The sequence below is a fragment of the Colias philodice genome, chromosome 17, assembly GCF_061535455.1.
Source record: "Colias philodice isolate Cphi_HAF_F1 chromosome 17, ilColPhil1 Martin Lab GWU primary, whole genome shotgun sequence".
NCBI lineage: Eukaryota > Metazoa > Arthropoda > Insecta > Lepidoptera > Pieridae > Colias > Colias philodice.
Genome location: NC_143102.1, coordinates 3,903,815 through 3,931,005, shown reverse-complemented (window position 1 = coordinate 3,931,005; position 27,191 = coordinate 3,903,815). Strand labels below are relative to the sequence as shown.

Here is a 27,191-nt window from a genome sequence, read left to right as displayed (position 1 = left end):
TTTAGTTTAATTTAAGCTATGATTATGATTGCTTTATGATTTTTAGACTAGTGGTATTCTTAGTACCGTCACATGAGTAGAAAGACGGAACAGAGACTAAGCTTCAAACAACCGCGCGAATCGATTGCACTACTACAAGTACGCGGGGCATGTGTGTGTGACCTCAGGCCGCTTGTCGCGTACGCAGCGATTCTGGAAAAAACCGGTTTGCGCTTGCACAGGCTGAGGACAGTCTCAGGGTTGATACGACGCACGTTGTTTGTTTTATTAGTTGCAACTTGCAAGTTTGAATATTTTAATATAAAACGTAATATTTTATTATTAAAAATGGTTGTATATTGTACTGTGTGTATGAATCATACTAGAAAATCTAAAAATATATCATACGTCAACTATCCCAGGTAGTACAATAGGTGAGTAAATATTTTGATTATTACTTTTTCAAGTAAGTACCTACTTGCGTTTATTTTATTAGGTCCTTTTTTAATAAGAAGAGAATTGTACACGGTGTGTTTTTACCTTTCATTATTATTACAAGTTTAACATTTGTAAGTATGTATGTAATTGTGTGTAATTATAAAACTATTTAACAAATGTTTTGTTTAATTTGTCTTAACCTATTGTGACAACCCTAACAAAATAGGTAACAATTTTGCACGTTCTTAAGAAGCTTAGTCTCTGTTCCGTCTTTCTACTCATGTGGTACCGTCGCGGCCGAGAACAGACACGTACACGTTAAGCGACTATCGAATTCAGACTACCCTAGGGAAACAATTGTGCGGGTGCCTATTGTATTCCCGGAAATGTTTACTACCTGAGTAAATGGTTATCTTATCTTACGTAATTTTTTGAGGTGGCGAGTTTTGGCCGCCTAATTAGTTGAAATCTACGTATGTGCGTCGCATATGATAGGCAAGCTATCATAGGCATATTTTTTCTTAAATTATATTAGATAAAAAACGTCTCATCTGTTTATCAATTATCAATATGTATGAATGTTTTAGTATGAACTGATTTGTCTGCTACGTCGTAATTATTTATCAATTTGTACTTCTATCTTCTACTAATGAATCTATTGTAGGTTAAAAATAAAACAAAATATTTCAGTATATAATTTATTAAACTTAACATTTACATAATACTTAATACTACTAATACTAACTTAATAAAATCGATTACATACACACAAATACAAAACGAATTTAGTTTAAACAAATATTCCATTTACCAAAATAGATTAAATTTCCACAGGTGTCTAAACTGCAAAAAGCACTAAAACGTGCTTTTTTGAATATTATTTATTTACGATTAGTAAAACAAAACAAACTCAGATAACATCTCCGCTATCCGGACATAACAATATTGTTATAGTTATCTATTTGTGCTCAATTCCCGAGAGAAAAATTCTATTTTACTAAAAGCAGTCGCAATTTATGGCTTTGCGCCGATGTTTACAAAGTATATATAATTTTTGTTTTAATACAATGATTTATTTATCTTGAACCCAAAATATTACCTATGCTTGCTAAGCAAAACATTTGTTTTCCATTGACTGCTTACAAACCAAAAATTATCATATTAAATACCAAAAACATAAAAAAAACCCTGGATAAAATCTAAAATGGCAATGACATTGAGAATGATAGAAAAATCTCCAACTCTGTTAAAATGTATGTTTTACACTGAATACTAAAATTATTATCTTTTATAAGTAATGAATAGTGATATTTTGGAGTTAACAAGAAGAATTTTCTATCGTCCTGAATGTGAAATTATAAATTCATTAAGCATCTACATTTTGTTAAACACATACACAAAAAAACCTGTATTGAAACATAGGCGTAGCTAGTCAATATAACAAAAAAAAATCATACATATCTAGAAGAATATTTTTCCATATATTTTTTTAACGTGATAACGTTTTTAAAATCGTTTTAGTCGGGTGACATGTTCAGAAACTTGTGTCACACCAAAACCTCACGAGCGCGATCGCAGGTATAACGAGAGAGAGACGGACCGATCTCCCGTCTCATCTCGAGCGCTGCCACCAATAAGACGTTATCACGTAAACATCTCGATCGTAAACCTACTTTACAAACAACCAATTTTTTTATAAAAAAAACATCAATTTAAAAAAATCTGTAATTTATCTATAACTACTACATAATTGGCCTTAATATAAAATAAATAATAAGACTAGCTACGCCTACAAATGTACAAAATAACGAAGGCTCATTTGGCGACTTGAGATCAATGTTACAACGGAGTACTCACAGATGTCACGCAAGTCTTTTCGCGTCGCAAACTCACACTAAACTCGATTTATATTTCAATTTTTTTTAGTAGGGGTAATAGTCACTTCATTTTGAAAGACACTTAAAATTTGACTGCCAATCTGTGTGCTAAATTAATTAAAAAAAAAAAATTAAATTGAGGTTTTAAAGCAATCTAGTTTTGACTAGAATACAACAAAATTATAAAAGTTAATAATGTGACCTACATAATTCATCATATTTTTTAGTAACAAATTCTAAACAATTGAACAATTTTAAATAACCTGATTATACCGATCATTTGTACAATCTACATATTTAAACCCCTTTTACGAAAATAACCATTTACCGCCCTAACATGTTTATTATCAAAGTTTCTCCAGTGTTTAGATGTTCTAAAACACCCTTTCACGACACTTCCAACATGTTAAGTGTCAAAGTGTCTCTAGTGTAAGTGTAAGTGCAAGTGTAAGTGTAAGTGTCACTCGTGCGGCGCGTCCTCAGCGAGCAGCCAACTTTCGTTTTCAGCGCGGGCCACTTGCTTCTTCAACGTGCAGTATAGTTTTATTAGTGAGTCCTGGAAGAAAATACAAATAATTATTTTATGGAGTTTAATATATAGAATTTTTGACGAAAAGTAATATGACAATATTTAATTTAATAAACATGATTAAACTTATAATTCACTTTCTTATATCACAATTCACATCACATCACATCACAATACTATAATAAGGCGAAAGTTTGTATGGATGTATGGATGTTTGTTACTCTTTCACGTAAAAACTACTGAATGGATTTGAATGAAACTTTACCACAATATAGCTTATACATCAGAATAACACATAGGATAGGTTTTATCCCGGAAATCCCACGGGAACGGGAACTATGCGGGTTTTCCTTTGAAAACGCGGGCAGAAATCTAGTTTATCATAAAATTATTAAAATTTTGGGTAAGAATGTTGTGTTTTATTTATTAAATTATTTTTTGCTATGGAAAAAATAAATATTTATTCTCAGAATTGTTGTAAAAACGAGTAAAACATATAATATACATTTTCGAAGTAAAAAAGTAACATGATTTAATTACCTTCTCATTCTCCAGTTGTATAATCTCTCTCTTTTGCCGTAACTCATCGTCGTCCATATTCTCTTCTAACTCTGATTTGTGTTTACTGAGGTATGCTAACTCTGTTTGAATCTGAAATTAAAAAGTTTATTTTTTTAAACTTTGTGAAAGAGATAGTTGGAAAATAATATGATAGAGAATAGCTGATGCCATATTATTACCTCTTATTTCCAGACAGATTACGTCGTCAATTGAAGTGACTGGCAAATTCATATTATGATCGCAATAACCAGCAATGGTTAATTATGCATATGAATTTGCCAGTCAGTTCAATTCACGGCGTAAACTGACTGGGAATAAGAGGTCATAATACGGTCCCAGGTCTGTGTATAGAGTGACGTAAGCTACTATTTACTGCGGTGTAAAGTATCATTCCCATAGATTTTGACTTCGTAGACGAATAACAGCGCGGATACCATATAAAACGCTGAAGAGTTTGTAAGTTTAGTTGAACTCACTAATCTCAAGAACTACGGGTCGGATTTGAAAAATTATTTCAGTGTTAGATATACTGAAAGAAAGAAAGAAAAAAAGCTTTATTGCCAACAAAAACTTAGACTACCTTAACTTAAAAGTATATAGATATTAGGCAATCGGAACAGACTCAGCTATGCTGTGGCTAGCATCCGAACAGCGCTGATTTTCAGTCTACCCGCTATATCATATACCATTGATCGAGGACGGCTATACCTTTGCTTTATATACCACTAGCGGTCCACCCCGGCTTCGCCCGTGGTACCTACATGTTTAAACTATCCTATCTCTCAAGTTGGATCGAACTGCACATGGTGTGCGAATTTTATTATAATCGGTTAAGTGGTTTAGGAGTCCATTGAGGACAAACATTGTGACACGAGATTTATATACATTAAGATTTATTTAATAGGAGCGGAGCAATGCGGGGTAAAATTCGGCACATATACTAGAAGAGTTCAAGAGTAATCTCCAAGATATCTCACCTTAAGGTACTCCTGCGCGAGCTGCTTGTGCTCCTCGAAGATCCGCTTGGACTCGTCGTTGGCGAGGTCCGGCGAGATGGGCCGCAGGTGCGGGTCCAGCATCATGTGCATCGAGTCCAGGTCCGGGTCCGGCGAGTGCGGCGCGGCGCCCGAGCCCGAGCTGCTGCTCTCACCTAACATACAAGAAACATTACATATATAAGTTACCATAAATTTATAAAGAATAGAAAAAAAATTGGTTGTCTGTAAAGTCGGTTTACTGACGATAGTTGAACGTGACAACGTCTTAAGGCCGATTGTGCTTCTTTGTCACTCGTTCCGCGCTCTCGCTTGCACTTCAAGCCTTACATGGAACGCCTCAGAGCGAGGTAACGCCGCATGAGTCATGTTTTTTCGAGCGTGCAGCCGGCTCAATCGAATTATAAGACGTTGTCACGTCAAAATTCGATCACGAGGCGGAACTCGAACCCGCATCCTTTCACGCCAATCATTGAAGATAATCGAATGAAACGAATTCGTTTTAAATGGAATCGTCTTAACATCTTAAAGGCCTTCACAATGGACGACGTCGGCCCAACAAATGCTCGTCGATATTTGCCGCCATTACGGCGATTAAGACACACCTACAATGATGGCCAAACATAGACGACATTCATTGTGAACAGGGCCATGAAAAGAGAAGAATCTTCTTCTCCTTAAAGTGGGACCTCCTTTGGGAGGTTGGCAATCATTAGGGCTTTTTCAATTTTGAAAACCGCTGTTCTGAACAATGAGTTAGTGCTAATGATGAAGTAGAATGTTTGGGAGAATTCTTCAATCAAAGAAACCTCAATATAATCAATTGAAGCGTTTTTTTAAATGGCAATGTGAAGTAGAAAGGTTGTGACAGATATGTTACGATATATTATAGGAAGAGATTTATTTATGATCAAGATGGTTGATTAAATTATTGGAAGATTTGGAAGATTCTATTATGAAGCGTGGAAGGAAAAGGTTTTGTTAGTTGCTACTGACATATTGTAATGTCAGTGTTTCCGTTGTCTACACATATTTTTATAAATAAAAAATTGATGAGAAACGGCATAGCATTTTTTCCTCCTCATGTTTTTGTTTTGATTGTTAATCATTATTAGTACTTGTATACTAGGACCTTAATGTGTAGAGTATACATATTACACATACAAACTTTATAAAATTCATAAAATACCTATATAGAGGAAAAGTGCTCTGTTGTGTGAGTTAGCAATCTTGTTTTATTTACACTAGCGTTTTATTTGTCATCGAATTAGATTATTCATATGTAAGTACATTACGTACACTAAAAGACTAATAAATTGATTATTATAAAATTGTTTTTGAAATTCTTTATTATGGGTCACACACACACACAGTTGCCTGTTATATTTTCTAATGATGTTTTATTCTATAGGTATTATAAGTTTTATTCATTTAAATTTTCATACTAGATTTATAGTACCGTACATACATAGTTAGTATTCTTTTAAGATAAATAACCGGATTCATACATCTCAATTATTATGATTTGGACTTTACCTAGAAACATAAGGAAATCTTTGATTCGAAACGATTACTTCGTGACTATATGTTAATTTATCATTATAAAACAAATAACTATTCCTAGAAACATATTCAATTTAGATTTATTACACGATTTGTATTTAATGAAACTGTAGATTAATTTGCAACGATTATTCACAGATAATATATTTTTTTTAATTTTATGTTTATACTGGTTATTACGTTAATTAATTATTCGTGATGTTAAGCATGATAATAATTTATGTATTATGATTCAATATTATTTATATTTATCACGACAATTACGCCAACATTTATCGTCGCATCACTTTATTATTATATCACATAAATACGCTCATTACGTGTAGCCAAGATTTTAACCGTAACATACGTACAACAATAGCACGGCCAATTATAATAATAGCAATTCAATGTCGTAATAAACAGTTGGGCAACGAAAATAAGAAGTGTTTATACTACTTGCTTCGAAAGAATCAAACGCAGTACCACGGCAGGGTTAAATACGTCAAGAGTTAAATTTACTCCGGGTGCTGATGTCAGACGCTTCACCTAGATTTCGTCGACCACGATGCGATCACCCCACCCGCACATAGATGGCGGTAGTGAATAAAACAAAGCGGCCAATAATAATACAAGCGGAAGGTGTCAACCTAAACACGAGCGTAACGCACAATCGGTAATAACCGAATCCATAAAATTCACAACGCGTAAATAAAATTCGAAAAATGAGAACTCACAAAAGGACCGCACAAAATCGGTAACCGCTGCCGAAATGTATTATGCACGAATATTCGCGATACACTGACGTAAAACGTGGCCTACGGTGTATCGGGATCGCTTCCGCGTATAGCGCACGGAAGCGGACGCAGACGCGGGCGAGCCGAGCGACACTCACTGTAAAATATCCAACTACAGCTGACTGTGTCCCTGACGGTGACGACGTCGGCGCAGCGCCGGCGCGGCGGCGCGGGCAGCGGGGGCATCGCGCACGTCTTGTCGCCGAGACAGTGCGCGCAGCACTGCCCGCGCCACCGCTCGAAATATCGCCGCACGCCACACGCGCCGCTACGCCGGAAAAACTGTACAGCGCTTTCAGCGAGCTTGTGTTCGAAAGCTTCGGAAGCTACGCGAGGGTTGGTGCTGTACATAGTGTAGAAAAATGAATACCAATATCTATGCATAGAAAAAATTTATTTATTTTTAATTCAAAAGAGATATTATGACGTATAAAGAATACGAAAAAAAAATAGGAATAAAGAATTACTGTAGTAAGCACCCTCGATCGCACAAAAACTATTCCTTTCCGTAGATAAGGGTAAAAAGAAATAAGTTATCGCTGGAGTCAATTAATTTTAAGAGATATAACATGTGTAAATACTGGGATACCTACAAGGGTTACGTTAAAGTTGCATAATAATTTTATCGTCCTTATACTCTCCACGAAGCTTGCCAAAGACCGTTTCATTTGTCCATAACGTCTCAAGGAAATAAATAGAATCTGAATACATATTTCTGTAGACAATAATTTGTGTGCCAATTTATATCTGTAATTGGGAGGCGCTTAAATAGCAAGATGTCCAAGAAACGTAGCAAAGCGAGAAATCAAGCGCCGAATACGCTAAAATGGCAGCACTGAATCGGCGGGAGAGCCGGGAGCGATGCAACAACAAACCGCCGCTATTCGCGGTGCGGTGACTCAGCCGCGTCAGGCCGAGCTAAATGCGGACGCCGTGCGCTGCCGCCCTTCGTGAGGTTTTCTGCCATCTTTGCTGGCAGGGCGTACGCGCACCGCTCTGCACTCGGTCGACGACCCGCACCCACGCTCGCCTTTGCATCCCGACATACTACTTCTATAGTCGCTGCTTGTGCGCCATTACCGATACATTACATACACGATGACTTAGAAAAATAACCGAAATCTATTACGTTGTATCGACGTTATATCGCATCAGCTAATAATATCGCGATAGTACTACTCGCGTGCCCATTGAGTAACGGAATACAGTGGAGCGATTGCAGCATCGCAGTCGGCCCTAATTCATAGAATGATTATTACACTACACGGTAGCCAAGGTGCAGTGCGCAAAACCCACGTATTTTAGACATAAACAAATGCTTTTCTGCCTAATGACATGTGATGAAGTCATAACATACTGACAAGAACATGATGCGTCGTTAGGGGTGAGGTACACAGGTAACAAAACAAATGATTTACAAATTGCATGTACTTGCAAATATGCAAAAATATTTCGAAATTAACAGTCATATTCTTTTAGAATAACTAAGTTACAATATCACAATTATTTTAGTATTATTATAAATATAAAAAGCAAAGTCATATGGCTTTTTTTGCCTGAATAATATAAACAACTGTAGATTGCAATATCATTCGATGATTGAATGAAGATTGTTTGAAATTTATGTAATGTTATATTAATCATACGTAATACGGATTCATGGAAGCCGTTTAAAAAGTAATCATGTAAGCTAATTTTGCACGCGCAAACTGTATACTGATGGAAATCTTTGTAATCCCGATAGACGTAATTGCAATAATCCGAGTATCGTTGTTGATATATCAAGTATATTCGAGTATTAAAGATAATTGTGACAAAGGTGCGATAATTAACGCGCTCACACGCCGCTGACAGGCATCTGGCGTAGTGGGGAAGCTGTTGACTGATCGTCTCCGGGCACTCGTTAGATCATGACTAATACACGACACATTTTACGACTGCGGACTTCGATGAACCATAAAACTTTAACTAGCAACAGTTAACGCGGGTGTATTTTAGTTTCGCAGACTGTGTACAGGATATGGTACCGATAAAATTTTCATTGAAAAGAGGCTATTAAGGAGCACCATTTTTTGTAAAAGAATAAGAGTATCAATAAATAGTGTCACACTTGATAGAACATATCAAAACAGACTCGCAGGCATGGTTTGGGCGGTTAGATACTGTACACCGAAAAATGACAATGGGTGAAATTGGTTTTGGCAACGGAAACGTTGTCTAAACAATCGAGCTGCACTAAACAGCTATAAATTAAATATTATTTTGGTTAATACGTGTATCGCTTTAGCTCTATCTGAAATATTTGTCGTTTAAAGGGTTTCACCTCCAAATCTTACCTGCACAATTGGCAACAATATCACCACAGTAGTAGTATTGACTTGACTTGGAACAAACATGACGTCAAAACATCACGTGCCTTATAAATTGAATACATAAAATGATATAGACTTGCTATATGCCTATTTACTTAAACAATTTCTAGTCGAGAAGTTTTCCGCTATGGAAACAGATGTCCCAGTGTTTTATTTTGGTGACCTCGTAAATTCATGAGTCACTGGATCTCTTTGATCGGTGGCATTAATATGTTTTCGATTCGACGTCAAGAGTCGGGACGGCTCACAGACTCTTCTAATTGCGTCAGTCTGGTGACATTTATAAGCAGACTTTTTATTGGCTGATAGTTTTTTCAATCGTTGACGGTTTTACGCATTTTCTAGATAAAATCCCCAACTAAAGAGATTGACATGGTGCGCGGCTTAATTAAGATGTACAGCTAGCACACGGATAAAAGAAAACGAGAATATTTTATAACGACAACTGTAATTAGCTAGGGAAGATTGAAAAGCTGACACCTACTTTAAAGTCGTGTGCCAGAAAGTCACTGAATGTACAAACTTTTAATCTTAGATTAACGTTGAGCAGATGACAGGGAGTTACGTAGAACATACAACTTTAAAAAAATCTGATTCACCCAAGACACTTTCATTCGATCCGGAAATATCTGCAGTACGAAATTAGGTGTCCTTGTGCGCTGTTTTTAAACAAATATATAAAGGACAATAATACTCACATTTTAAATTAGTGATGAGACAATCCAAATAATTTATTGGCGTGTATACGTTCATATTTTTCTTTAACGTTTCATATGGCAGGAACTTTATTAAAAATATACGACTGGGGTTAATTTTGTTTCTGTGAATCAAGTGGCCAGAATACAAGTGACACATAAATTTAAAGAAAGTAGTTTAATATGAGACGAAATTTGTGGTGATATATTGATGCTCTTTAAATATGGGTAGAAACTTAGCACAATTGATGGCCACAGAAATGCGTGGACTGTGAAATATACGTCTTAAAAGCAAACGAATGTGCGCTGTCAGTGAAATACTACTTGGGTATTTAGCGCCTATTGTAAGGAGGGCAGTTTACAATTTCGTGCCAACTTCTACGGCAAAATAAGATCTAGGGCAATCCTCGTTAACGCTCTGTGTACGTGATCGGATCCAGATCACATCAAAGAACAACATCGATACACAAATCAGTAGCAATTAATTGATATATTGGGTGACTAAACAGTTTTATCTATAGAGGATATTCAAAACGATTTCCACTTCGAAGGACTTTTTTTCAAGTTCTTGGCTATGAATATCTATTTTCCAGAAATTTTTGTAGAATAGGGAAAAGCGAATAATATTTATGAAGACCATTTTCCTTGAACGTGTGTTATAGTTTCACGGTTGAGCACAGAATACGACAGGTCAAGGATAAAAGAAACCTCCAACTTTGGAGGTGAATTACAAGAAAAAGCATATACATATCGAGAACATGTTACTCAATTATTACCGTTGCATGTTATGTAGTATTATATCATTGGCATTATTATTGATTCTTACGCAGTAGGTACTTCAAGTATAACTAAATCGAACAATGTTGTACTTAAATATTGCTTATCTATTTCACCTATAATATCAATAAGAGCAGTTTGATGATCAAACATACTAAACAAAATATATTACAATACGCAGTACAAATTTTTGCCAGCAGGCCATTGAACATGAAATATGAATGATGCAACGGGATCTGAATCAGCCTCTCACACAGTTAATATTTCACGCTATAACAGTCTAGTGGAGAGTTAAAAAGTGTAGTATAATGGCAGCAACAGGAAGCAATACAAAAGCGATTGGCAAAGGCATCGTTGTGAAATAGCGCGGGCTGAGTCACGCGTGTATTTCGGAGGTGCGCTCCCAAATACGTTACGGCACTCAAACTGATTTTAACAATGTTGGAAAAAATGTTTCTCTCTAATTTTAATATGCTGCGTCACAGTGAAAATGCCTTTAATTGAATTTTTTCAGCAAGACTTACCGTGGCCCTTTACCTGTTGTTATTGCATTGGTGAAATAAGAATAACCAAGCTAAATTAAACAAGTCATGTGATTCCTTTATCTATTTTCATTATTTCTTGCAATGTATTTAAAACAGCATGTATGGGAGCGTTTCATGTAACATTTTTGGATATTACTCGTTTTATTTTAAAAAAGTTATTATTATCATTTTACTCACTAGGTATAGTACTTTCAATATCAGTTTAAAGTTTTTGATATCTGTTATAGTTACGGAATAATCGCCTGTGCACACTTAACGATTACACCCTGTATATTTAGTAAACGGGTTTTTTTTCAAAATATTTTACAGTTAATGAAATTAATTAGACGTTTGTAGTTAATAAATAAATTGAAATTTTATCTCAAATTTAAAGAAAAACGAAAACAGCTTGGCTAACTTCTAAATTTTTTACTGTTCAATATTTAATTAGTATATTACGACAGAAAGCTCTAAGTATAAATAGAAACAATCATACATAAATATACCCCCTTAGTGTTTAGAGTTTTGTAAATACGCGAAGAAGTAAATGACCTGTCCTTGAATCTATTAAGTTACTTTAATTGCTTATTTGTTTTATAAAGCAGGTATTGTAAAGAAAATATAAAAGTGTGCGAAATCGTGAGATAAGAAGTAAATAAGATACAAAACCTATTCAACATGAGTACGATAAACAAATTAGAAATAATTATTACTGCGAAAAAATATAGCGGAAATAGGCAGTGTAAAAATTAAATATTTTAAATTTATTATCGGAAGTCTAGTATAGGAAACGCATAAAAACTGCAAGACCATGGATTTTATGGGAGCGTTAGCAAGTTTGCGTAAGCAATGTGCGACCGCTCCTGGCTCGCTAGTGACGCAGGCACGAGCCCCGACCTACTTACGTTGTCAAAAAATCAGCGATATTCTTTTAGACGATTATATCGGGAGGGCTTCTGTTCTAAATAGAAATAAACTTGTCGTGTATTTTGATTATATCTACAGCGGTGGTTAGTCATAACGATCCAATGCCAACGGCCCGGTTGCGCACCACCATCGATGCTATAAAGGCAATTGTGTTCCAGGCTGAATCACCGCTAAGCGCCGTCTGCAAAATGTCTCACCGCTCCTCATTTGTTTCTTTCGACTTTCGCCAAAGTCTAAACAGTCGCGGAGTCGGACGAGACGCTATTCCAAATAAAACGATAACTTATCGATGAGTTCTTTTAAATGGAACATCAAAACAAACGTCGTAACTCATGTGTAATCACCGAGGGCCGCTTAGCTCTATAAACAGTCGCGTAAACAGAATATTTTTGACTTCAAAGACCTCACTGGAAGAGCACAGCTGGTCCAGCAGGTCGAGCATAAATCTCGAGAGAGCGACGTCGAAACAAAAACGCTTAGGAAATAGTGTAACGTGCTCATTGAAGGTACATCCTAATTGTTCATTTTAATGCTCGCTCACAAATAATTATAAATGATTCATCGTCTCAACGAAAACTTCTATCGACGCCGGGTGGCTGTTTGTCGAAAGATTTGGCATTGCCTTTGGACAGCCAATGATCCCAGAGTTTGATAGTTTATAAATTTACTACAAGTGCGCGACGCTTGGCTGCTTTTTATTTTGGTTGGTAAAAGATAGTACCTTGTGAAATGTATTAATTATTATACGTATGATTCGAATATTTTGAGTGTTAGGTTATCGGAAATATAATTTTGTTCTTACAATGATGTTTCGATTGATTGATTAATATATTTTAGATATTACCTATCATTTTGTCCAAGTAACTTATGATAATTATTTTGAACTCGTTTTTTCGATTATTGGATTAATATTCAGAAATAACATAATTTGATAGAAAAATAAATGATAATTTATCAGGGTAAAATATATACCTATGTACAAGATGAGTGCAATTTAATTAGATTTAGATTATTTGGTGAAATTTACATTTTCTCCATTACATAACTAATACACCATGGAACACAAACAAACCGTACAGTTCGTTTGTTAGTAAATTACAATGTAAGTATATGTATTATTATGATCCTATAAATAAGTGTGATGTTTGATTCAAGTTATAAATATTACCCTTGCACTATTGCACAATACATAACAACGAAAAAAACGCATCTTTCCACACTCATGATACTCACTCATGAAAACGTCAACAAACACTTGCAATTTATTGCTATTCGGCTGCACTGTTATCGAAACTTGAACCGAGCAATCCGTTTGCGGCATCTCACTGGTCTATAGCACACATGGGAACATTAGTTTCGCATTAGTTCGGTACGAGCACGCGTGTAGAGCGCTAAACCCTCAGATCGACTACGAATGCATCTGGTTGCACCGATGCGCCGGCTGGCCGCGGCGGCGCGAGACTGTGCGACGTCGAGCCCGCGCCATGCCTCCCCAATAAACCTAAATTAGATTAATTGTAGCGAGCTGATTCATGCGTGCACGCGCGATGCGTCTCTGTTGACATCGGACAAATGTGTCGGATCAATTTAACAATCGGGGATTACGCGTCACGTTCCGTGCCCGCTGTTAATGTAGTTATAAACAACTAGAAAGCTAAGAGCTTATAAAAATCGCGCGTGAGTGTACCTACGTGTTTTGCTACGTTTAATTTGGTTGTGATTACTAGAGCTTGATTAAATTAAGAATCGATGCTATGAAAATAGTAACTGATAAACACATAAATAGCCGTGTGACATTTAGTTGATGTGAAAATAAATATTACTAGGCACTAGTATTTTTTTATATTCTTGATTCATAACTTCCTATATTTATTTAGAGCAAACTTTATTTTTGATGTTATACATAAGTTTAATAAATGTAATGTTTATTTAAAATATCGAATAGGGAATACTCAATTTTTTAGGTTCGTCGTATACATTAAAATTGTATGAAATGGTTAAGATTTGTTAGTTGTTAGCAATCTAACCAGATTAATATTATCAATGCAAAAGTTACTCTGTCGCGTTCACCTGAATATAAATACTTAGATGGAACTTTGAACATCAGCTACTTTTCCACTTATACAAGGGAAATATCAAATAACTTATTTAGTACGAACAACATATCAGTTAAAATAACTAAACGATTGTGCCATTGTATTTATATGCATAGAAAGATGCTTATCAGATAATTGTAGTAGCGCTTAGTCATAAAACGTAACTGCCTCATGTAATCACTAAGTGGAATTCGCAGAAAACGGATCGATTCTCAAAGGCCGAAAGTATATAAAAATCAACACATTTGTTTATATCAGCGCGTGAGAAGCAAGAGGCCTGCCGCCCATGGGAGTGTTACGACTTATTTACATTACGATACTGTTATTACACTTGCGTTGAATAACATGGTCACAATTCATTATACAGTACCTACAATATTGGTCTATAATTAAATGTACATAGTAGATAGGACAAAATGCGATATAGACTAAGAAACGCTTGCCGCTTATTTTTTTATATTACTTGTAGTTGTAATGTAGTAACTATTAAGTAACTAGCGGTCCGCCCCGGCTTCGCCCGTGGTACATATTTACGTTTTCTCTACATAAGAACCATCCTCGTACTTCAAGGAATATAATAAAAAAAAGAATTATCGAAATCGGTTCAGCCGTTCTCAAGTTATGCGCTTACCAACACATTTTGGGATTCATTTTTATATTATAGATATGTTGGTGAAACTCTAACTTTGTAATCAAGAAGATTTATTTAAGAGTTTGAGACTATTATTTAACAAAACTACGATAACTATAATATCACATCATTGTCAATGCCCATTACAAACAGACAAAATCTTAAAACCATGATTCATAAACAAACAGGTCTTTGTGGAGCCATCATTTTCCCCGGAAGCACAATATAAACAGGAACAGTCTAGCCATTTGCGCGGACGCCGCGCCGGTCAATATTGACGCGACAGGAAACGCGTGCTTTCAACGCCTAGATAATGGAATTTGAGAGCACCAAGAGTCAGAGTCGTAGTGAACAAAGAAATGAAATCGAGAAGAATATCTTGACCGTGTGTTAGTTTGAATGGAGGAGCAACATGAGCTATGAACAAAGAAAAAGTGAAGAATATCTTGAATGTATATTTATAAAGAAAATGGTTGAATGGAAGAATCTAAATGGATTTGAACACTAGCAGTGGGCAAAGTAAATCTTGAAATGAAGATATGTAACTGATAAGAGTTGTCCATCAACAGCTCTATTATAAGCATTTTTCGAGAATAATTTACCTTACCTACCCAGTAATTTTTTCTCACAATAGTTTCACAGTTTTTTTTTATTCTAAATGATTATCAAAAATAACTTTTCTTTTTACAATATTGGTGTTAATTTTCAATTCGTTACTAAAATATTAATAATTGATATACCAAATGGGCAGTTTTATTGCAAAAATCTATTTAAAATAAGTATTTACTTAGCCATGAAACGTTATTGATAGAATTTAATTTATCTCCACAACAGTTTCCGTATACGCTCATTAAAATACATCCCCAGATGTATTGTGAATCATTATATAAATGTTGATTAATCGAGCCGAGACTTCCTGGAGGCAGACCCAAACAGACTAGCGGGAATAAAACAAGGAACTCGTAATAGCGAACAACCCCGTTCACGATCTAACAATACTTTAGATCGGTCGTTGGTCCCACATCGCGGTTCCTAGAAGGTAAGCGGACACAGTCTAAAATAGTTTGGCCTCTTCCGAGAAACGTGACTCACACGGGACCGTCCTGAAACGCATCTGCTCCGAGCACACACAATCCCCTAGTCGAATTTAATGCAACCGAAATACCCATCGCCTCCATTATAACGCGTTTAGACACGCACCACCTCAATCATGTGACTAAAAATCGTTATTCATTCATTTTTCTAATTTTATACCTGAGACCTTGAAGTGAAATAGGTCGCTCGCGTTAATTCAGGAAAATTAGATTTTTAGCACGCGTATAAAATGAGAATATAGTTGCTACCGCTAATCAAATGGGCCATCGGAAATTGGCAATAAACATTGCTGAAAAACACACCGGACTTTCTATCAACGCCGCAATTACATTAAGCTAAAGATGCTTTTTATTATTTACACCCACAGCAAACAACAGGCCACTTAAAAATATACGTTTCTTAAAAAAATATATGAAGAAAAATTTAGTCATTTCCTTTTTATCTCTTTCATTTTTGTTTTAAATCCCAAACTTTTTTCTGTCAAATATATTTATCGTTAAACAATTTTCATTTTCCTGTTTTCCTTCCATAATTCCAGTAAAAACTTTCTCATCGATTCTTTAAATGTGTGCGTTTGCGTATAAACGAAATACTAATTTAAATGTCTTTAAAATTTCGTGTTAAATATAAAATAAATCAAAATTGTCGCATAAAACATAGCACGAAAATCAAATATGCCGACTGTACTACGCTGAGCAACGCCCAAACTATTCGCAAACGCATCTTGTCAAATGGCAAAGTTGTTTGTTGCCATGGTTCCGAGAACCCCCGTCTCTCAGCTCTTATCTTTAAATAATTAAACGGTTAGACCAGCGCCCAGAGCTTCTGCGAAACGGTTAGCTGAGTTTTGTTTTATCGTTTCTTTCGTTTACTTAATAAATTTCAGAACGATTACCCGTGGATACTTAGTTTATACAATCGTTTTAATGTGAATTCTGATAGCGAGTATATATTTTAGCGTAATTCAAAAGAATGAGCAACATTCAATATTAATTACATTTATAAACTATGATACTCTTCCTATAAGTTCAATACAAGGACTATTCAACTATTCAACTATTAGAATTAACCGTGATGTTCTTACAATGATATAACAGGAATTACGATGGAAGATTACCACAACATCCTATTAAAATTCGAGTGTTTTGGATTTATGTCCACTGACATTGTTAACTTCGAGTGACGACATAGCTTAGGACTCTTACATAAATAATGTACCACTTATTATATCTATGTCCATTATTCGTAATAACATTAAAATTACTCTTATAAATCAGACAATATGGAAAACTTAGTACAGTACAGTAGGTTGTAATAATTGTATGACCTAATATATTAAGTATGGATATTAAAATACTGATCTAAATCTGCATCATATGAAAATTCATGAATTTAATTCAGGATTATAAATGGCAACGCATAAAGCGTGTACCGTCAACAAACTGTGATAATTATTAAAATATAATCATATCATATTTAAAGGGAAGCAATAGAATGAATACATATTTTCGTCATCATAATTAAATTTTACAGTCGAGAAGCTTAGATGATGGTCTTGGTGACAAATATTTGAAATTGCGTCTGTCGCAGAGTCCCACATCACATAAATTTTTTAGTAAGTTTAGTATTTATGTCATATTATAACTCTCTAGTTTGTGAAAGCACTACTGAATCCAATAATAATAATGTATATTTTTATGCCAAACCAGCCAATCATTATAAATAAGAAAATATAATTATAAATAAAATGTTAGTTATTTGTATATCAAATACGATAAAGGTCATCTATAGCCGAATGTACGAATGTATTCTAAACCGTACTTCAAGTTTTACATAAGTACTAAGTTCACACGACTCTATATTTAGAAATAAGTATAAATCAATACACACGGTACCAATGTATGGCCAACTAAAACTGCGTATAATATACGTATTATGTATTTAATAGGTACTTTTGAAGTGCTTTTCGTGCTGATATGTTTAACAGCTGAAGACGGCCAGAGCAATGATAGTTATGACACACGTACCACAATGTTGCGGGTTGCCATACCTATTATTTTATTATATGGCAATGTTGAAATATTTATATATGGATACAGACGGCATTCAGTAAAACATTTATAGTATTCGATTTGTAAATCAATATTTTAATGCTTAGTAAGGCAAGAATAACAATCGAGGTATCTGTTGAATATATTAATAACAGGGCATAAAAAAATAAACTTCATTTAATACTATTATTTAGACACACTTGTAACAATTGCATGTTGAAGACAAAAAAATTTTCGTAAGATTGAACTGAAAAAGCATTTTCTTGGATAGCTGTTGAGGGAAAACCGCAGGAAAACCCAAAAAATCGGAACCAATTACAAAAAACCCATTATTATCAAGTTTTAACGACAATTTTGTTTCCTACTCAAACGACATCCTCAAACCAACCAAAACTTATCGAAATCGCAAGAACCACATCTTCTACGAACCACTCTACACGTCTGCCAGAAAAGATACATATTTGCCAGAACAAAATACATACAAATACCAAAAGAAAAAGGACAGATAAACAACATTACATATGAATCAGCGCACGCGCATGTCCTGGCAAGGATTCCGCTATTTCTATAACATTGCTCATCCGAGTGATGCGTTGCGAACTATTTGGCAGTTGAATCATCGTGCATTTCATGGTATTTCTTTTCTTTATGGTGTTTTGTACGCTTTTTGTTGAATGGTTAGGATAAAGAGATGAGTAATTAAGGATGTATGGACAGTTTTTGTTGCTCATTTCAATAGAAGTAGTTTTCGTAAAACATGTCTTCGATCGACTCTTGTTTTTTACTTGTAATCGGCACACAAGGAAATCATGAACACAAATGATGTGATGATTAGTAATAACGTGTAATTGAAATTAAAAAATAATAATAATAAAAAATAAAGAGCACTACAAAAATACTTCCTGCTGCTAAATTATTGTTTCAATGGTAATAAGCGGTAATCAAATATGGCGGTCGAATTATATAATCTGTCAAACCTAATACATAATAGTATCGATGTTGTGATTCAAAAGTCGGTTTGTCTTTGTTTTATCTGAACAGACGTTAAATGTTTTTTAATTCACGGTTTATTAAAAATCTACGAGGCCGAGGTTCAGAGACTTGTTAATAAAAATCAAGCACTTTAATATTACAAAATGTATTTAACGGAAAAAGTTGTTATTATAATTACACCCTGTAAAATAAAACAAACCGTGAAAGAAAAACGATGATTAGCTGTAATGCAAATTAGACAAAGGATAATTCGATAATAAATGCCCACCCGCAGTTTTGCTCATCTGCACTTCGCGATATTACCGTCCTCCATTTCAAGCGAATTTCCATGCTTCTTTTCACTACTTTCAAGATTTATATTCGCAACGAAACTGCTATTTGGCAAGGTACCATCCATACATCAAATTCAACCAAATTCTTTCGTTTAAATGTAAAACATATATGACACAAACAGACAGAGATGTTAGTTAAACGTAAACGCTTACGAAAATTCTATAAATAATAATAACCGGGTAATTCATACATAAACCTAAGAGACAATATAACTAATCTATACATATAATAAATCTGTAGAAGGGTCAATTCTGTACATTGAAAATATTGAAAAAATAAATAGCAGGGTGTTACTGGATCGATACCAAACCCAAATATGTGATTAATTTTTTTTATAAGATGTTATTGTCAGAGTTACTCTAAATGGAGAAATAAACCATCCACGCGAAGACCGACATCCGCGCGGACGGAGTCGCGGGCGGAAGCTAGTTGTTAATAATTCTTATAACAACAGTATATCTAGATTTGTATAAAATATGGCTGGATTCACAATTTCTGGATACATTCTGTTCAGCTTATTTATCCGTCAAAACGAAAATAATGTATGAAAATATACATAAAAAAGCTTTGAATATCAGGATAATTATTAACAGCAAGTGGTGAAACCGGAACCATAAATTTGTTCTGCTCATAGTCTATGATCGCAGAGGCATACATAGAAAAAAAAAGCAGAAGTGAAACTTCTTTGGAAAGATTCAAAGATATCAAAATCGTCGCCTTACTCTATGACGTGACGGTATTGCCATGAAGCGACCTTGAAATTTTACTCTCAATGCGCCTAATGAAGTTTACCTTCAATAATAATATAAAAAGCAACTCACCAATAGGCACGAACTTATCAAAGCCGCCAGTATTTCGAACCTCCACGTAACCGTCGATGTCTTGTAGCGGCAGATCCCGGAGCTCCCACGCGTTCTGAAATTTTGTTCCATTCAAATATTATATTTATTGAAATTAAATGATCTTTTCAGTCTCGAACTTTTATTTTAAGTACTAGTTTTTTAGCGCTTTTGTATCATCAAATTCATATGTATAAATTATACATAGAAATTATTATTATACATATAACTGCGAACTGGCAAAAAAATATTGGTATTAAGTAAATAATAATTATTAATTTCACCTTTTATATTAACAGATATTAATTATATGTATATCTAATAACTATATAGTGTAGGATGAAATAAATTCACTATAAATATAGAAATCGTTAATAAAGCCCATAAGCTGAACTGGTATTGTAAAAGATTTGTTATGTGAATTTTTTGTTTTACAATATTCTCTGCATGTTTTATTGAGGTAAGGTAAGTGTTAAAATCAGTGCTTTTTAAACATCTACATACCATACTTAATTTTCTTTGAATGAGCTTTCAAAATACGCTTTTAACCTTATCATAAGATAGTATAAAAAAAAAAAGGATTAAAAATAAGGATATGTTTTGTTCGATCTTACCGGATCCACTTCAATTTGCAGCGGAGTTTGATACTGCGAATCCACTGGCCTCATATTTCCATTGTACTCCCGTATTGGCGTCATCGGGCTGTTTGCCGCGCTCAATCTATCACAGTAATTCTGATTATAGTCCTCTTTCCTCGAAGAATTATTACTTAAAGCCGAGGGAGTCCGAGCCGGTGATAGTTTTTCATTCTCCCTATTCCAATACTGTTCTATATCTATATGCCGAGGGTTCATATTGCCAACATTGTAATTCACTAACGGAGACGGCCCCCGAGGGGAAGACGATTCACTGAAAATGTTAGGACTTCTGAAGACTCTTAATGTATCTTGCGGTGTGCTTCCTTCACTTGGCATGTATGTCCTATCTGAGAGGACGGGTGAATTTAATTTGTTCACTGCTACTGGTGATCTACCAGGCTCTTGTTCAGGTTTTTTCACTTGCGGAATCTTTAAAAGAGTTCTTTCGTCCTCTCGAGATGCAGCCGGTTTAGCTTGCGGTTCCGACATGAGATGTTGGAGCCTATTCACTTGGCTTTCGACAAAACTGTTCGCTCTGGGCGACAGTGGTTTCCCTGTATTCCTGTATATCGAATTGGACGAGGTTTCGTTTGAATAGTGTATGGGATTGTGTGCTTGTGTTAAACTTTCTGTTTCCGTTTCGAAGCTATCCCGTGTGTCGTACATCATGTAACCGTCTTCGGAGCATTCCTCGTCGTCTTCTTCGAGGTCATCAAAGTTGATGGGCGTGTCAGCGCCAGGGAAGAATTCACACAGTGCTTTCATTATCTCCACTACCTACAATTTTAATAAGAATTATACCAGGTGAAAGATAAGGAGGAGGAGCTTCTACTCATGAAACTGAACAACTTTTTTTCTACAACTTTGCTGAATTCGTAGAAAAAAAATTGGACTTTGTATGGAAATCGGTCAGCTGATTAGTGAAGTTTCCTTACAAAGTCCAATTTTTTTTTACGAATTCAGCAAAGTTGTAGAACAAAAATTGTTCAGTTTCATGAGTAGAAGCTCCTGTCTAAATTCGTCTAATGTCTTACCTTTCACCTTGTATAAGTTAAGACTTTGATTCTGTGGGAGCGTTCAAGTATTACGTAACGCTATTTTTTAAGACATCGTAACGTTATACGAGACCCCTGATGGTTTAGATTGTCACTGATGTTACTTCAAAATTGTTGTTACAAGGTTTAAGTTACATTTTCAAATTTGTGACTTCTACAGTTAAACCATGCGTTTGTACTCAGGGTTTCAAACTGTACGATATATATGTACCAGCGGTCCGCCCCGGCTTCGCCCGTGGTACATATGATGCACAGAAAATTTCATGAGAATCGGTCCACCCGTTTCGGAGGAGTATGCAGACTAACATTGTGACACGAGAATTTTATATACAGTGGTGGTCACATAATTAAAGACACTAAGAGCATTTTATACTACCCAAGACACTTCTCTCAACATTTTTTTTCACACTACCATTGGAACTTGTTAAATAATTTTAAAATATTCAGGTATGTGTTGTCTAATGCTAAACTAAATTTTATCAACAGAACTTGTCGGTTTGTTAGATTTTAATCGGTTCATCCTTACTACTAGCAGTTTAACCTAGCAAAGGTCTGGCCATATAATTAAAGACATTATACTCGCTTATGAGAAATATAAAAAAAAATATTATTTTAATGAGATTATTTTTCCAACACAAAATGCCTGACGTATTTACAAAACATTTTTACACTTTTCAATATTTAGTTGCATGTCCTTTGGCAGTAATGACGGTTTACATCTCTTGGGAATTGAAGCAAGTAATTTTGTACAAGTTGCATCACTAATTTGGTTCCATTCTTCGAAAATGCTTTGCAAAGTTAGTCGACGTTTGATGACCGCTTTGCTGCGACTTCTTTCTTTCTTGATTCCATAAGTTTTCGATCGGATTTAAACCCGGGCTGTAGGGGGGCCAATCCAAAACAGTTACAGATTGGTTCCTTAACAAGCACTTCACTACTTTTGCTGTGTGCTTAGGATCATTATCGTGTTGAAAAGTCCAAACAAAAGGTACATTTTCCTCCGCATAGGGCAGCATAGATTGCTCTAAAATATACTTGTACTGGAATTTATCCATGTTGCCTTCTGTCTTTTTGACAGGTCTAACACCAAGTCCAGAAAAACAGCGCCACACATTGATATTTCCACCCCCATGTATGACTACTTATTAGTGTATCTTGGATCCATTTCCTTATTGAGATGGCGTCTTACATATTGTTTTCTGATAGAATTATTCATATTAATCTTAGTTTCATGCAAAAACAGCACATGTTTCCATTCTCGTTCAGTCCAGTATTCGTATTTTGTAGCAAAGTCAAATCTTGCCTTCACATTTTGTTTTTTCAAAAGCAGTAGGTAGATACTTTCCGAGATACTCTTCATTGCAAGTTTTCCTCACACAGTCTCCGTCTAATTGTCCTTGCAGACACCCCCTTCAAGCCTGCTGCACCGTACAACTCTGAACTGTATCAGTTTCGACCCTTTGAATGGATCATTTTTAGCCAACAACACCATTTTTGAATCTTTCGGCCGAGTAGTTTCACTTGGTTTTGATTTTCTGAGTACGTTTTCGGTCGTGTGGAACATCTTGACATGTTTTATAGCATTCATAACCATATCCTTGGAACATTTTAATTATCATGGAAGTTAAAAATAATTTTTCTTGTGGACGAGACGCAACTCTTGTTTTTAAACATAATACTTGATATTAAAACAATCAAACATATGAATTTTAATTTTAAAAGTTAAAAATACTCAAAAAAATTATGGAGTGTCAACGACTTATGAAATTACGCGGCCGAACGAAGAAAAGCACAATGCTGTTTCTTTTTATTTATAAAAAATTATAACTCATTTCTTGTTGTCTTTAATTAAGTGGCCAGCTACACGTACGTAAACAAAGTTTGTGTTACATTCCCACAGAGAGCAAGTGTCGAAACTAACAAGGAATATAACTATTTTTGTCCCTCATTTTAAAGAAAATATTGCCTTGTATGGTTTAATAAAAATAATACTAGATTTAATACCTTTTTCAGATAATTGTACTTCCTAATGTAAATCTTTTATGGTCAATTCGGGGGTGTCTTTAATTATGTGACCACCACTGTATAAGAAGATATGGAATATATTGTTTTTTTTGTATTTGTGGATATTGAATATTGAATATTTTTCTTTGTTGAATATTCAATTATTTTCTCATCATAATATAAAATAAAATAATTGAAGTATGAAAATAGTAAAAATTTACTTACTTTAGCCATACTGGGTCTATCTGCTGGTACTTTGTGCCAACATTGGGTCATCAGTTGTTCTATGGGCTCCGGACAACCTTCTATTAAATTTGGTCTTTGACCTGTAAAATAACTCTAGTTGAGTATGCTTATAAGCTCAAATATTTTAAATTCTAGAAGTCTTTGATTAATTAACTAATCGTCATGGAAAGCATTCATAGTTTTTTTTCCTTACATTTTTGTTAAAGCAACAATGCACAAGCAAAAGGAACCTAAGAACCTCTTATGGAGAAGAAAAAGTCGTAAAAGTGCCATAGAGCAGAACAATGTCTGCCAGGGCAGCAAGTTTTTAATCGAGCTGTTACATTTCCTTCCTACCAAGTTGCCTGGCAGGGATTGCTGTGTAGCAATAAGGCCGCCTATTGAGCAAAATATTTGTACCTTGTTAGATTATACTAGATTTACTTACTTACATTATTTTGTACAATAAATAAATTAATTAATTAATCAGTTCCTCTGGATACAAAATATATTTAATATGCAAATTAATAATTCATATAAAATTTAACCTGTATGCACAGCCCACATTATCCTAAATGCCGATCCACCTTCCTCAAATGGTTTTCTCCGAGACAAAACCTCCCACAAAATAATGCCCCATGAGAATACATCACATTTCTCTGTATAAGATGATCCTTCAAACACCTGGAATGAGAAAATAGAATTTGATTACTGACTTATACAACACTAGCTGTGCCTCCTGTTGGTCATAGCATGATGATATATAGCCTATACTCTATAGCCTTCCTCTATAAATGGGCTATCTAACACCGAAAGAATTCAAATCGGACCAGTTCCTGAGATTAGCGCGTTCAAACAAACAAACTCGTCAGATTTATAATATTAGTATAGATTTAAGGTGCTTTCCACCAGAGATGTGCTATGCTATTTTGCCGTGGATGCGTTTGATATTCTATTATAGACCTTGATGTATTGTATAGTGTAGTACTGGAGGAAACCAACTAAGATACAATTTATATGGAGGGATGCATGCTGTCACGAGTGGTGTAGCTATGTGCCTACTAACACATGAATATAGTTGCCGAAAGAAAGTCAAATTTTACCATAAACAATTGCCTATTAATACTGGTCTGTGATACCATTTATTTTTGCCAATATTAATGTTTCCATGGCTAGCCACAGAATATTAACAACAAACAAACACAAAAACGACTTCTCTATGTCAGCAAAGATAAATCAAGGAACGATTTAGTTTATTATAATATATGGGCATGTCTCCGCAACTTGATGTCAAGCAACTATTTTACGTGAGAGGGAGTTGGGAGGATACCAGCTAAAACTGAAACCGCCCCAGTTCCTCCATGAAGCTAAGCAGCTAAGTTTATAATATCAACTTCATATTATTAGAAATGATTTTGAAACAAATACATTGCTATACACTTTTAAAATAAATGAACTTGCTTTGTTTATAAAAACAAATCTTAGAACTATTGTGATCTTTACTACATCATCTTATGATTTTGAACAGGACATTCTGGATATTTAAAACAAAAAATAATTGTTTTGTGTACCAGTTGTTTCAGTAGATATTTTTATGCAAATTATTGTGGTTTACAGCCTGGTTTTGAAGAGATCATTGCCCCTACCCAAACAACTTCCAGTCATCAATTTTTGTTATATTTTAAGCTTTGTTTTTATTTGACTTTACATGAGTATGTATTGTTACTGTGACTGATTTATCTCAATCATTCAAACACTTTCGCAGACAGTTTACACCTGTAACTTCATAATTTCAATCTCACCTCAGGGGCCATCCATGCCGCACTGCCTTTATTATTAGTCATATAAGTAGCCTTATCAGCTGCTGTACCAAAATCACAAATTTTCAGCTTCTGACCACCCGCTACTAAGAGTAAATTTGGTGGTTTTAGGTCTCTGTGAATTAAGGGTTTCGGTTTCATTGCATGTAAGTATGCCACTCCCTGAAAATTAAAAGGTTTCATTATATTAAAAATATAAAATGTAAATAGAAATCTTGTGTAATTAATAGTAGTTACCAATGATTGTATGTTGTTAACAATTATTAGAAATTTTACAATTTATAATTTTTATAGATTATAGACATTTAGACTGATTCAAGACAATGCCAATGTAATATTGACTATATCATTCTTTGAATAATTTTATATAAGCAGATGCATAAGTTAATTGAAAATAAGGCAAAACAAAGGACTTTTTGGAGCTGCTGTTCAACAAAAATGTTTTCAAGTAATAAGTAGAATTATTATCAACAACAAAAGGATGTTACCTCTGCACACTGTCTAGCCCAACTCATTGCATGCGCTGCAGTATATTTAGGTTTTGGACGGACGTGAAGAACATTGTATAGAGAGCCTCCCTCTGCATACTCCATCACGAGACACACATGAGCACCCTTAGTACAGGCTCCATATAATCTCACAATGTTTGGGTGCGACACACGGGACAGTTGTCGAACTTCAATCGCAAACTCCCGTTTCTCTGCCTCGGAGTTTATGTGCTTTACAGCAACAAATGTGTTCCGCCATAAACCCTTCCATACCACACCGAATGCACCTTTGCCTACAACCTATTCACACACACATTAACATGTTCATAAATACGTTTAATACATAACAATACCCAAATGAAAAATAAATACCTGCAATTCCTGTATTTCATTGTAATCAATTTCCTCAACAAATGTCTGTTGAGCGACAGACGAGTCTTGCACATTTGAAGCCATGGGTTAACTTATTATCACATTATCAATAGAATTAACTTCTTGAGGTATTAATTTATATATAAATATAGTTCTATTATTTCTAAGAAGTGTTATAAATACTTGATTAAATCAATTTTCTCGTTATTGTTTGGCAAAGAATAGCAACTGCGACAAGGCCGCCATCTTTGAAACTGAAGAACAAATGTCAAATATATTTTTTACCTATGTATTTTGCAACTTCGGATCCGAGGCATATTGTTCATCAAGAAACTAGAAACTAGAACTTTTTTTTCTAGCGGTCCGCCCCGGCTTCGCCCTTGGTACATGTTTATGTTTTCTTTCCTTAAGAACCATCTTCGTACTTCAAGGAATATTATAAAAAAAGAATTATCGAAATCGGTCCACCCGTTCACGCGTGATGCCGTGACCAAGGAAAATATCATTTATAAAATTATATAAAAATACTTTTTAAGTT

The 27,191-nt window shown here is 34.8% G+C and overlaps 2 protein-coding genes across 2 annotated transcripts in view; one reads left to right on the top strand and one right to left on the bottom strand.

Annotated features, from left to right (window-relative positions):
• Pgant5 (polypeptide N-acetylgalactosaminyltransferase 5) overlaps window positions 1-27,191 on the top strand; it is a 170,599-nt gene that overhangs the window by 36,058 nt on the left and 107,350 nt on the right. The window lies entirely within an intron of this gene.
• On the bottom strand, window positions 1,102-26,896 carry LOC149480988 (mitogen-activated protein kinase kinase kinase 7-like). Its single transcript, XM_089706047.1, has 10 exons — window positions 26,654-26,896; window positions 26,282-26,581; window positions 25,776-25,955; window positions 24,522-24,657; window positions 23,974-24,074; window positions 20,666-21,466; window positions 20,034-20,127; window positions 4,362-4,534; window positions 3,364-3,474; window positions 1,102-2,850 (listed from the first exon to the last, which is right to left on the bottom strand). The coding sequence occupies exons 1-10, from the start codon at window positions 26,735-26,737 to the stop codon at window positions 2,755-2,757; spliced, it is 2,076 nt and encodes a 691-aa protein (XP_089562173.1). The 5' UTR covers window positions 26,738-26,896; the 3' UTR covers window positions 1,102-2,754.